Source organism: Polypterus senegalus, chromosome 9, assembly GCF_016835505.1.
Source record: "Polypterus senegalus isolate Bchr_013 chromosome 9, ASM1683550v1, whole genome shotgun sequence".
In the NCBI taxonomy this organism is placed as follows: Eukaryota; Metazoa; Chordata; class Cladistia; order Polypteriformes; family Polypteridae; genus Polypterus; species Polypterus senegalus.
The window spans coordinates 57,628,925-57,642,449 of NC_053162.1; the positions used below are offsets into that span (position 1 = coordinate 57,628,925).

The window sequence follows — 13,525 nt, forward strand, 5'->3', positions numbered from 1 at the left end:
GTTGGCTGGGATTGGCTCCAGCAGACCCCCATGACCCTGTAGTTAGAATATAGCAGGTTGGATAATGGATGGATGGATGTTCTTTACCATGTGAAAAAAGGTTTAGCAGCTTTTGAAGCAGTTAAGAGGAGAGAAACCAGGGCATCCCCAGACATTCTAATCCTGATATGAGAAAGGAATGTAACCTTTTCATCTCAGACGAAAAAGGTTGTAAGGGGACCTAAATACAGTCTTTAAATGTGCAAACACATCAGTAAAATTAATCCAGTGGAATTCTTTTACTTTAGTGACTCACATATTCAAAAACACTGGAGGGGATTAAGAGGAAGTGCAAGCAAGACCGAAATAATGAAGCATTTTTTCCAACAAGGGGTTATGAGAATCTAAGCCAAATGCTCTAATATACTGGAATTAAATGTTGGGAGCATTTAGCTATTCAAATGATGTATCAAATAGTTTCCTTTTGTTTAAAAAAAATTCTTATTGTAAAGTCCGCCAAAATAATTTCGACATTCTAACCAAAACGTAGAAACCAATAATTCCCCAATTCTGTCAAGGAGCTTCAGTGTGGCCACATTTATTATTTTTCCCCGGACTCGTTTAATAAAAATAGGCATTATTTGTGGTATAGATATATATGCATTATTGTTGTAGTTTTTAGGCCATTTAAAGACAACAATTTCTTTATTACTATGTATGTTTTACCTCAAATAACAAAGCCCAAGTCATGATAGGTCAGTGAATCCTTTAGCTTTTGGAGCAATTTAGACTAAAATGTCAGGACTTTGTTGGAGCTTTATCCAGCTTAATCCTGCCTTTGGTTTATATTTATTTTTGTCATATTGTTTTGTCATCTAATATTTATTATGGTAATTTACTTTCTTTTTTTATATATGACCTCAATTTGTTACTCGTTATGATTCCTCCCCAGGCACATGTTTTTCATGATTTTCTTATTTTTTCCCCAGTGTTTATTTTTTCATTTGCATAAGTATTTTTTTTATTTTTAAATGGTTCTTTATTAGTTTTGTTTACTTCCAGTCACCACTATTTTGTGTCTCGGTAGCCACCTCACATCTGTCACTGCCATGGAAAGGAAGTTTTGGGACTTACCTCATCAGCGCTACGACTACAAGATCAGTGTGACAGAACTGTAGCAAACTGAGTTTGACAGATTCCAAATAAACCTTTGCACGTTTTCATTCTTAAAAAAGTAGATTTTATAGAATGCTTGATTTTTGACTTTTGTTTCATGTTTTTCTTTTATGATTTTTGAGTTAAGTTTCGGGTTTTACAATATTTCCAATAGTCGTCTGGTACAAGTCTTTTCCCAGTCATTCCATTAATATTAGTTGCATTGTGATTTATTATTATGTAATATTATTATTAATTGCTTGTTGATGTAACTCTTTCATTTGCTTTATTCCCCGTGTAGTTTAAAAGTTGTGCTGGGGTGATTGGGCCAACAAGTTAAGTAGGTTTGCCACCATTAGGGCAGCCTCCTAAATACTGGGGTACTAAGAACATTAGCTACTTTACACTTTCTTTGGCATTGTTGGACTTGGCATTGAATTGGTTTCTTTTCTAGAATTTGTTCCCTGGTAGTTTTAAAGTTGTAAAATGGTTTTGTGAGCTTTGGGTTTACGATCCCTAGAATTCCTAATGCAAAGGCTTTCAGTCTGATCTCTAGTCTTTTAAGGTATACTGTAAGCCTTTAGGGTTTCTTCCATTTATGTTCTAAACTATTGGGAATTTTTTAGAAATGCATTGCCTTTTTATTTTTTGCTTTGCTAGCCATTTACTTGTTCTGTTGATTTTGAATTTGTTAATAGAGGACATTCTTTGTTTATTTATTTTTAATTGATAAATTACAGGATTAAATGTGTTCAATTAATCAGTGTTAAACCTTTCTGCTTCTTCAATTAGTTTCTTTAAATAAACAAAGGGTTTAATTCATTTTGAAAATTACATGATTTCTTCTGGATTCCCTTCTTTCCTACCTTTGAATAACTGCACTTAATTGGTAAAAAAAAAAAATGTAGATACCAGTGGACTCCAGCAGGGGTCTGTTCCAAAAAGTGAGATTAGATGACCTTGGATCTCCAAATAATGTGTAAACTGTGTGTGGTAAATTGATGCATTATGAACAATGTAGCCCTGGCGATGTTGCTCTCTTGAAATGTTTTATATCCTCAAGTAAGCATTGTATTTTGTTTTTGAAATTTTTAAATCATCACAAAAATGTAAGACCCACAATATTAAATGTTCAGCATTCGTAGAGTTTTTCTACTCACTACTGCAAGACATGTCAAAAGTTATCCCACCTGCACTGAACCCTGTATTGTCCGCTAAGGACATGACAAAAGAAAGCAAAGATGAATTACTTTCATTCACTATACAGTACAAATCTGCAACAGAAGACTCCCAGTGCCCACTCTTTGAACAGTAACTTACCCTGTTTAAGCCTGACACCCCAGATATTTGGCCTCAACATTTATATACTGCTTGCTGCATGCACGTGGCATCTCATATTATTTTAAGAATGAATAAGTGGAAATATTGATATTTGTATTGAGTATTTGATATACTGTACATACTCCCAAATCGAAATTGCAATAATAAGCATATTGGATCTTGATATCCATTGAAGAGGACTCTTAAGAAGTGTTTCTTAAAAAGGTGAGGGACTCTGCAGAAGAGATGAAGGTGGGCAGCTTGTTCCACCAGTGAATTTATCATCAGTTATTACTGCTCAGAAATGTTGCAAATGTTTTAATTTGATTTCCCTACCTGTGACTCTGTGGAATTCCTCTTTGATGGTGGTTATTCATTTCTGTCTCGGAAAGTCAGCCCATGTGCATGTGTCACCAGACACCGCTTCAAAATTAAGGACACGTTTGCAATTGCCATTATGTGTGGCATCTCCTATGTTATGAAGAAAACTTCCCTTTACAAAAAAAAAAAAAAAAAGATAGGAAATGTCTGCGATTTATATGGAAGTCAACTCAAAGCCATGATGCGTGACACTGAACATGTCATGTTTTGGAAGGTTGCTCAGATATACAGGGCGGCCCAGATCTAATTATGCAGATCCAGATCATCTGGATGACTTTGATTTATGTGGGGATGATTCCAGTTCGGCACAAAAGCGATTCTTCATGTTGTCAGTTTGCACACTTCTTGATAGTCCGAGATTTTTCAGGTGATTTTCTATGTAATAAACTTAATAAGTTATAGCATAATGAAAATTGCATAATTAGATCTGGACCACCCTAAATTAAAGCTTCCAATGTAAAACTGTAACATTCATGGAGATCCTTCTCTGGGCATGCCAAAATGTCTGATTGGGGTCTGAGTGCATTTCTCTGGGCAGAATCTGGTGAAGGAGTTGTGCTTCTGTGTTGATTGTTCAATAGGGAAGGGGCATACCATATTGAATATTTTGTTTGTGTATGACCTTCGATTTTATGATTGGAAGCTCTGCACCTTAATTATTGAGAACGCAAAGTTTTATTCCTTCACATTAAACTTGCTCTTTTGCAAGTTAGTTTCAAAGCATTGGTTGCCTCTATAACTGAGCGGGATGTTGTCAAATCTTTCATTCTGGCAGGCAAAAAGGATCTTGAGCAAATCTTGAGCCTGTTCCAAACACCAGGATTAGCTAGTTATCTGCATCTTTGGCCTAATGAATTATGTAATTCTGGCTTAATCTGGTCTAGAAGTGCAAGTTTGTCTTTTCCACATTTTTTGGAACAGAATTAGCTTGATACGTATGAATACTGATTTACTCTCTCTGGAGTTAACACTTCTGTGGTTGCAAACAGTGACTTTATTCTCTGCATTATAAACAAGTCAGATGATTTTGTAAATATTTATTTGTGTAACTAAAAATTCAGGTGTCATTTCCCATCATCAAAGTAATCTGTGTGGGTTTGCCTCTGTCTCATGCAACACTTGCCCAGTAACAATTCTTTGAAATTCAACAACATGTTTCTTGTTTATGTCAATTATCACTCTGTTTTTCTCATATTTCTGTCACCTAAATAAGAAATGGTGTTTTTGTAGTCACGAGACTTGAAATTGAGAATACAACACCCATTACCATTTTTCTATAGCACATTTCCATACAAAACATGTAGCTCAAAGTGCTTTCTAAAATGTTAAAGACAACAAAAATTGCAAGTTAAAAGAAAAATAATGATTTATAAAAAAATATGCATATGAATGAATAAATGCATAAATGAAGTACGAAAAATAATAAATCAGAATAAATCAATATGCACTTACATGATACAGACAAAGAACTAACAGATAAAACAGAATCCTTAACTATAAACTAAATTGCTCAATTAATTTTAAGTCTGTAATGATTGTAAGGATAAATCCAATGCTATGGTCACAAGGCCAAGTAGGACAGAAAATGAAAAGTCCAGCCGGTGAGCCAACATTCAAGCGCATTATCAGCAATGTGGGCATGTCTTGCATATTAAAACAGAGCTATGAGAATTTATAGAGCTTGGGGACCATAGGTGCAGTAATTGTAGGGAAGAGACAAAGAAGACAGACCAAAGAATAACGAATGGAAGAGCCAAGAACACATCTGGAGCATAAAAATCAGAGAACTTAAGATAATTGACAAACAAGAGGAAACCATTCAATCTGTCAGGCTTGCTTGTTTAGTTAATAACAAGGCTGTCCCAATGACTTGTCCAGGTACTCCTTAAAAGTTGTCGATGCTTCTGCTTCAAGTACATGATGCGATAGTTTCTTCCAGATTACCACAACTCTTTGCATAAAGAAGGGCTTCCTGACCTCCGTCTTAAATGCACTTTCTCTTAATTTTCACTGTTGTCTTCAAGTATGTGAAATTCCCTTAAACTGAAGCAATTCTGATGAATCTACTTTATCAATGCCTTCATGGATTTTAAAGACCTGGATTAGGCCCCCATACAGTCTACTCTGTTTGGGCCTAAACAGGTTTAATTTTCTGATTTTCTGAATCTGTCAGAATATGACATGTCCTTAAGCCCTGGGGTGCACTTGGTTACTCTTTTCTGAACAGCTTGAAGTGTATTTCTTATATTCTAGTGACCAGAACTGCATGTAATACTCCAGATGAGGTCTCACTAGTACATTACATAGTTTTTATGATATAACTTCAATTTGAGTTGCCTTTTAACTACTTACTTCTGCATGTTGTTTAAACGATGAAAACATTGTGTCAACATAAACCCTTAAATCATTTTCAGAGGTTGCCTGCTGTAGGACAATGTCTCCCATCTTATATTTATAATTGATGTTCCTGTTACCCGTTTGTAGCAATTTGCACTTTTCTACATGTTCTGCATGTTCCCTTATGTTTCAAACATACCATAATCATACCACTCTCAAAATCTGTATAACCAGACTGAATGAATATAGGCCTGCTGCTTTGACGTCTGTAATCATGAAAACCTTTTAGAGACTTGTGTTAGCTCACTTGAAGGACATCACAGTTCTCCCTGATAGACCTCCTTCAGTTTGTTTACCAAGGAAACAGGACAGTGAATGATGTAGTCACTATGTGTCTGCACTACATCTTGCAAAACTTTGACAATCCAGGGACCTCTGCAAGGACTCTGTTTGGGATTTCAACTCAGCATTTAACACAATCATTCCTGAACAGCTGCACCTTAAACTCACCTAGATTTCTGTCTGTGGCTCCACCTGTCACTGGATTGCTGGATTAGTCTCTTGTAATGTTTTAATGTTCAAAGATACCAATTTCTTGACAAATAAGAAACAGCAAGTAACCTACTTTAGTGGTTACAAAGTAAGACTAACAAATGCATGTTTGTCTAGCTCTTATACAATCAGTACTGGTGCCTACCAGGGATGTGTGCTTTCATCACTGCTTTTCTCTCTCAATACTAATGACTGCACCTCCAAGTAACCTTTTGACAAACTCCTCAAATATGCAGATAACACAACCATTATTGGACTCATCAGAAATACCGACTTGTCTGAATACAGAAGGAGGTTGAACAGCTGGCCCTTTGATGTGGTCAGAACAATGAGAGCTAAACACACTCAAAACTGTGGCAATGACAGTGGATTTCAGGTGCTTCTCCAAATATAACCTCCCTTCTTCATACTTAACATTAATGGGTTAGTTGTGGAAACCTTCACAATTTTAAAATCTATAATCATCTGGGACTTAACATGGAAGATCAACATAGATTCCATAAAACAAAATGCACAGCAGTGGATGTACTTCCTCTGACAGCTAAGGAAGTGGGGACAGAAGCTGCTGATTCCGATCTACACAGCAATCATTGAGTCTGCTCTAAGCTTGTCCATTACAGTGTGGTGTGTGGTTTCTGAACTCTTTTGTGACTCCCCCCCTCCTTCCCAATAGGGTGACATGCAGAACTGCATCCTGAAGAAGGATTGTTCTGTCTATTGAAGATTGTTTGCTCATTGCCGGGGCAACCGCAGACTCACAGCCTTGCAGCGGAGCACCGCAGAAGCAAATCCGAGCTGATCGCGGTTGTGTTATAAGCACCTGTCATCGATGGGTGATGCCAGGAGCAATATAAATGCAGGGAACAGTATTACTTGGCCACTAACCTGTCCACAACACTGCCTGACCGCTGTGTCTGTGTATAGGAGACTGGCAGATCCCGCTACAATAAATAACCATGCCGTTCCTGTTTCAAGCTGAATAAAAGCTGATTTTGCTAAAGTACTGAGACTCATGCTCATGTTTTGGGGTGCAAGACAGTGACTCATGCATCACAGTGGTTTGGATCAGCAATTAAAAATGACAAGAATAGGATACAACAAATAGTCGGGTCTGCTAGAAAGACCACTGACTCTCATGTAAAACTCCACTGCTCCCTGCTAAATTTGCCCTGGTGCTGACCTTGCTTTGTGATCGAGTTATTTATGTATTATAATTTTAACAGCCACAGTAGCAGGAGAATGGATGTCAAAAATGCCTGGTTTGCAGTGTATTTTTATTTTATTGATTAACTTAATAATATTCATGCAACTAAAATTATAATGTTTCTGCACAGTTTCAGATGATAACGTTTTGACCAGCTCAGCATTGAAATTACACATCTTGGCATTTTAGTTGAGACACCTTCTCTAAGACTGTCTTAGAAAATAAAATGTAACACCGACACTGACCCACAAGTTGGCATCAGGACCATCAACGAGAATTCATCATAAAAGATCAGATTGAAAGCCATAACCAATTTAAAAGTGACTGCTGACAAGAAATGCAATCAAGTTCTCACCGGGGCAACTGGACATTTTCAGCAGTTTGGCAACCCTTTAGAACATAAGAACTTTGTTTCGGGCTTGTGCTAAGGTAGAACAGTTATGATAAGTGAGATCTCAGTAGACAAGCCCAGGAAGTTTGAACTGTATGTTTACATGTATTTCTTATAATTTATTTCATTTTCATTCTTATTATTTTATTTCATTAACCCTCTCAGGTTTTTCAAATTCTGGGAGGAAGAAGTTGCTCGGGTTGGACCTGAGAAAGCCTCAGTGGGAAGAGTATTAATGAGATTTCAAAAAACAAGAATGATTGTCGCCGTCATTTGCTCGTCATTTTTCAGTGCTGCCGGCTTCTTGGGTCCAGTAAGTAGACATTTTATACTTAAAGTGAAAATTCATAACACTGTGGCTAGTAATGCAAAAACTAAGCATTATATTCCATCTCTGGCTACAGCAGTGAACATATTTTTTACTTACGTTTATTTGTACTTGTGTCTTAATCATTCTAGAACTAGATTTTTACCTTTAATAAAAACAAAACGTGTTCAAGACTGAAGTACGTAAAAAACAAATTTTGATTTTGTATAGCAGTTCGGAAATTTCCACCATCATTTTATTAGTTGACTGTTTCTACATGCCTTCCATTTTCAATGACATACATTATATTTCTTCAAATGTGATAAGCTAATTGAATGTAAAATGGATGTTCATAGAATTCACAAGAAAAAATTGTATAGTGCGAATGATGGAGAAAAAAAGCCTTCACATCTTTCTTTTTGTCTATTAAATGCAGGGTTTGCTGGTGCACACAATTCTCCAGTATGTGGATACGCCCTCCAAAGATTCACTGTATGGGGGAGGCATTTGTTTTGCTCTTTTCTTCTCTGAATTTTGCAAAGCCTTCTTTGTATCTTTGACCTGGGCAATCAACTATAGAACAGCCATCAGAGTTAAATCAGGATTTAGTACTGCAGCATTTGAGAAACTGATTTCGCTGAAAGCGCTGACCGACGTCTCTGTTGGGGAGGTAGGTTTCTCTTGGGCAGTAGTATGTTTTACACTTTTTATCAGTACATTTTTTGGCATGCAGGTACTAAGTGGTGCCTAGTTGTGTGCAGAAAAGCTGGTAGTTTCATGCTATAAGAATTATAATGCTTTGTATTAATTGCACTAGGCAGGCAGTGTCACCTTCTTTAGTGGTTACAAAGTAAGACTAACAAATGCACATTTAAAAAGTTTCCTTCACACCATTGACTCCATGTGTTAACCAAGGAAATCAGAGCAGGGTTTCAAGCCAATAAAAATGTTTTTTTAATTGAAAAATGTGTAGCATATTAACTATAAAGCAGTTTGTTGTACATATGCTAAAAAATAAAGCAATACTTGTATTATGCATCCTGCAAATGCAAGTTGTGACAAATTAAAACTACATACACCCAAACAGAAAATAGGGCATTTCTGAGCTAAACTAAAACCTCCATGTTAGAACACACTCACTGAGTGATCATACCTACTACACTTGTTGGAAGGCATCATGATGAGTTGAGTTTCACCACAAGCCTGAACCCAATGTCTCTCTACATTCTGCATTGCACAATATCATTACGCTATCTTCACTTTCCAGTTTGAAAGTGAGTGAACAGCAATTGGCAATCAAACGTTTGCTGTCAAATGTGAACATATTGTATCAGAGTAACAGAATAATACTAGCAAACTTTTCATAAAAGTGCATTAGTTAAACCAAGGTGTAACGGCCGACCCCTTTACCCAGCCGGCAGCTACACCTCCAAGACCTGTGGCCTGGATAATTTACTGAGAAATCTAACTATCAAGCCGTACTTCTACACAATTAAACTTTTCCCCACAATCGACGGTATAAATGCAAATACACAAAAACAGGATGTAAAATTAAACGGATTAAATGTATTAAATGAAACAAGACATGCCACAAAACAGATATAAATATAAATATCCCTCCACCCCAGCAACAACAAGACAGCACCAAATATAAATACAAAAACCCTCCCTTGTCCCTGTAACATATAACACACAACACGAACAACAAAATGACTGATAAACAGAATGATTGTGAATTTGAGTCAGAATATAAAAAATGTCCTGAATACGGATGACTGAACTAGCGGCAATTGTGGTGTTTGATTTTCCCGGCGATTGGAGCAACCTCACCGTGATTCCTCGGCGTATGGTGGATGGTGAATCGACCCCGGGGTCTCGGCAGATGCAGGTTGAAAGACAGTCCGGAAAATGAAAAGCAAACTGGTGAAAGGTGCGATGTGAAGAAACAGCAAGCAAGTTGAAGTGGTTGAAACAAAACGGTCTTTTTTTCTTCTCCTCCCTCTTTCCTCTTTCTTAAATAGTCTGTGACGGCTGTGATTGATTAATTAAAAACAGGTGTTTTCCAGGTTTGCGGCTGTGGTCTCCTTCCATCATCCGTCCTCCTTTACGGGGACGGCATTAACTGATACACATACAAACAGCAAACGGGACAATGAAACGAGACGCACTCAGAACTGACATTTAAACACTAACTATGTGGCCCCGCTACAAAGGTTCATAAATGAGCAGGAAAGGTTATAGATAAAGAAGGCCATTCAGCAACGATAACTAGAAGTTATAAAGAGATATGAAAAAGATATTTAATTGAAAATATTTTTGTTAGGTGGCATTAAGCATGCCTAATAATGGCTAATCTGTTTGGAAAAGCATGTGGCCTACATTGAAAAATAGTACACAAATGTCAAAATATTTTTTTGTTTAGTAAAGTAAAAAATAATAATTTTTTACATTTTGATTTGGTTTGGTATTTTCTGTGATAACTTTGAATAACAAAATGAGTGGTAGCACAGTGGTTAGGGCTGTCACCTCACACATGGGACATCCTGGAGGAGCCTGCACATGTCTGTGGGGGTTTATTTCCAAGTACTTTGATTCTTCTCTCACTTTCCCAAAGACAGCCAGATTACGAAAGCTGGCAAAATTGAACTGGCTCCCTGGAAATGAATGTTTGCATACGCAGAACCAGCAATGGATTGGCACGCTTTCCATGGCTGTGTCCTGTCTTGTGCCCAGCGGAGCCACGACAGGTTCTGGTGTCACATGACCTTGTATTGGAATAAGTTAGTTTGAGAATGTGTGTACATGTGTAATAAAATATGCTAAATATTACTGTCTATGATTTTCACTGATTTTAAAAATTGTAAGTATATCCATGCTTGGGTACTTCCTAAGCAGCACTGCTGAATTTTAGAGGTAGGGAAGAATTTTATTCTGTGCTTCCTGTCTTGCTATATGGTTGTGAGACATGGACGCTATCTAATGACCTGAGATGAAGACTGGACTCCTTTGGTACTGTATCTCTTCGGAGAATCCATAGGTACCACTGGTTTGACTTTGTATAGAAATGAGCGGTTGCTCACAGAGACCCCCAGCTGTTTCCTAATGTGGTGAGTGCAGCAACACGTTATACCAGTTTGTGCTCCCCAACCTATTTCCAAACATTGCATGCTATATGCTGGAGCTATATTATCTAATCTCTCTATATAAAATCCTAAGCCTAAAAGTGCAACGATTTTATGTGACGTTTTTATGTCACGGTTTTGGTGATGCTTTAAATCGGGCTTATTTTAAAATCTACGTACATATATATGTTTGGTATCATTCTTTTCAGAATTTAATAACTTTAATGTGATGTTGTTAGATTTTCAGATTCTTATTCCGTTTTTAAATTATAAACTAAAATATATAAAGAACTTATGTCCCGTGAGACGAGACTTTGTGCCAAGAGATTTAACCACACCCGGGGCCGGAAATAAAAGACAAAGAGTAGGACAGCTGTTGTACAGGCTTTTAAATGTTCGAAGCACTGCACAAGATGCAGATCACGCGGCACAGCACCTGATCGAGCAAAGAGAAGGTAAAAAAAAAACAATTTGTATCATCGTTTAAGAGGGGGTTTCGGAGGAGAGACCGTGTCTCCTTGGGGTGCATTCAGCCCCCCTCTTCACAACTGAGCAGCTGAGACGCAAAGCGGCTGGCACGTAGCGCAGAAAAGGGGGGTTGGGGACCAAAGCGAGCAGGGGGCGAACCCTCTGGTAATTTCTAAACTTACAATAGTTGATCAAATACAAAAATAACCAAAAAAAATATTTTGCTGCTCATATTCTTAAGTTTTTTTTTAATTATCACAATATTAATACATTAATATTTCTGCATATCTACTGCTTTGAGGAGTAATTAGGACACGTTGTCAAGAACCCTTTTGTATGAAATAAAAAACATGTCAAACAAATACCAGTGATAACCCTTTAAAACTAAGTAGCCTGCTGTGTAATCGTGTTGTTGTTTTTTTGTTTGTTTAACAGGTGCTTAATCTGCTTTCCAATGATGGATATCGACTGTTTGATGCAGTTATATTTTGTACTTTTTGCATCACTATGCCAGTGCTCATAATTTTGTGTGTTACCTACTCATGTATCATTCTTGACTTGACTGCTCTCACTGGATTTGTAGTATACATCATTTTTATTCCTGTACAGGTAAGTTTTTAAAAATTCCAAGTAAAAAATATGTACAAGTGTGCACATCATGTGCCCATTTAGAATGTAGTGCACCCTGGTAAATCCCATGCAAGGAAATTCTCCACTTGCCAGTTTGAACTTCCAGCTGTGCAACTCTGGAAATATCTTTAAGCTATCAGCCTCATGCTGAGTGGGTAACCCAGTACAGGCTGCATGTATAGCACTGCCTACATACAAAATGGACATTTATAGAAGAATCATGTTTATTTACCCAGTACCGCCAACTGCAATGTGTTAACACTACACATTTTTTGATATCGTACCTTCCATGTTAGATAAATGATATCTGTTATAAAGTGGAGAAACAATTGCTAATGATCTTAAGCTTAACTTTCTTCTTTCACTTTCAGTTCTTGATAGCTAAACTAACAGGTTTATTTCGAAGAAAGGCCATCCATGTGACTGATAAACGTGTACGAACCATGAATGAGCTGCTGACATTCGTGAAACTGATAAAAATGTATGCTTGGGAGAGTTCATTTGAGCAGAACATCACTGGTATGTAACATTTTTACCTGTATGTTACAGTACAACACTCATTCCAAGTGTGAACTCAAATAGACATGATAATTTTAGCTATTTTGCAGCACATTGTTTTCTACATTTCATGGTTACTCAGCTGGAAATTTCACTCCTCTTTATGTTCCTTGGAGAAGAAGAATGGTCAGCTGTTGCTGAAAGTTAGCAGTTATAGCTTTTGTTTTTCTGGATCTGAAAGCTAAGCTCACCAGTATAAATGTTCGAAAATATTTTGTAGGGAAATGTAACAGTTTGTTGCCACAGGGAGGACTATGAATAACTCATGCACAACTCACCAAAGCCCGTTTTTTATGTGTTTCTTAAAAAAGAGCAGCTTTACAACACCATGAGTAGCACTGGCAGGTTGCTGATTTTTCCCTTTCACCTTTTCTACACCAAATTACAGGGATTTCTGTAGTTTTGCTAAACGTGTTTTCCAGTTGTTGCTCAGTAGTGACCCACAGGTTCAATACCCGATTAATGGCCAGTCAACTGTAATCTTCTTCTGACACAGCAACCTACTCATACCTTTAGTTTGGTGCATAAAATCCATCGTAATTTTCCACACCTGACCTCTACTGTGACCCCCAAAGATCACTGTGGACTTCACCTAAGTGGGCTTGGTTCTCCAGTCATCATTTTCATTTGATAAATTAGTTTATATTTGAATTCATAATTATTTCCAAGACTAGCGTTAATTCTAAATTCAATATATGTTTAGTTTTAGTTTTTTGCTTGAGTTTTAGATACATCTCAAGAACAACTGTAGACCATGAGGCTGTATTCCTTAAAATCGGGCATTTCACAAGATTGAGATAGGCGAGACTCCTTCCTCTTATTATTCTTGTTAGTCTGAAGATACTGGAATTTCAAATTTATCCCCCTAAAAGTTTGTCTTTACCACTCATTCGCTGATTACTTTCTTTGAATGCTTTTCTTCTTCATTTCTCTAAAAAGTCTTTGTGGTAACAGTTGAGGCAAGTCCTCAAATGTTTGGTTTTCTTACCTTTTAACTGCTTTTTTTGCTGCAGACAATGCATTTAAATTTATCTAAGTCTTTATTAGATGTGACATATTTTCAGACAGAAATTTTTTCTTTGTGTCTACGTTGGAAAAAAAACTAATTTCTCTGTATTCCC

General features: G+C 37.0%; 1 protein-coding gene across 2 annotated transcripts in view; it reads left to right on the forward strand.

The window, feature by feature from the left end:
• Positions 1-13,525, forward strand: part of abcc12 (ATP-binding cassette, sub-family C (CFTR/MRP), member 12) — a 136,896-nt gene that overhangs the window by 31,849 nt on the left and 91,522 nt on the right. For both annotated transcript variants that reach the window (XM_039763118.1, XM_039763119.1), the window contains 4 exons: positions 7,485-7,632; positions 8,063-8,296; positions 11,652-11,825; positions 12,218-12,365. In XM_039763118.1, the coding sequence (XP_039619052.1) occupies positions 7,485-7,632; positions 8,063-8,296; positions 11,652-11,825; positions 12,218-12,365 (704 nt within the window). The remainder of the gene's footprint in view (positions 1-7,484; positions 7,633-8,062; positions 8,297-11,651; positions 11,826-12,217; positions 12,366-13,525) is intronic.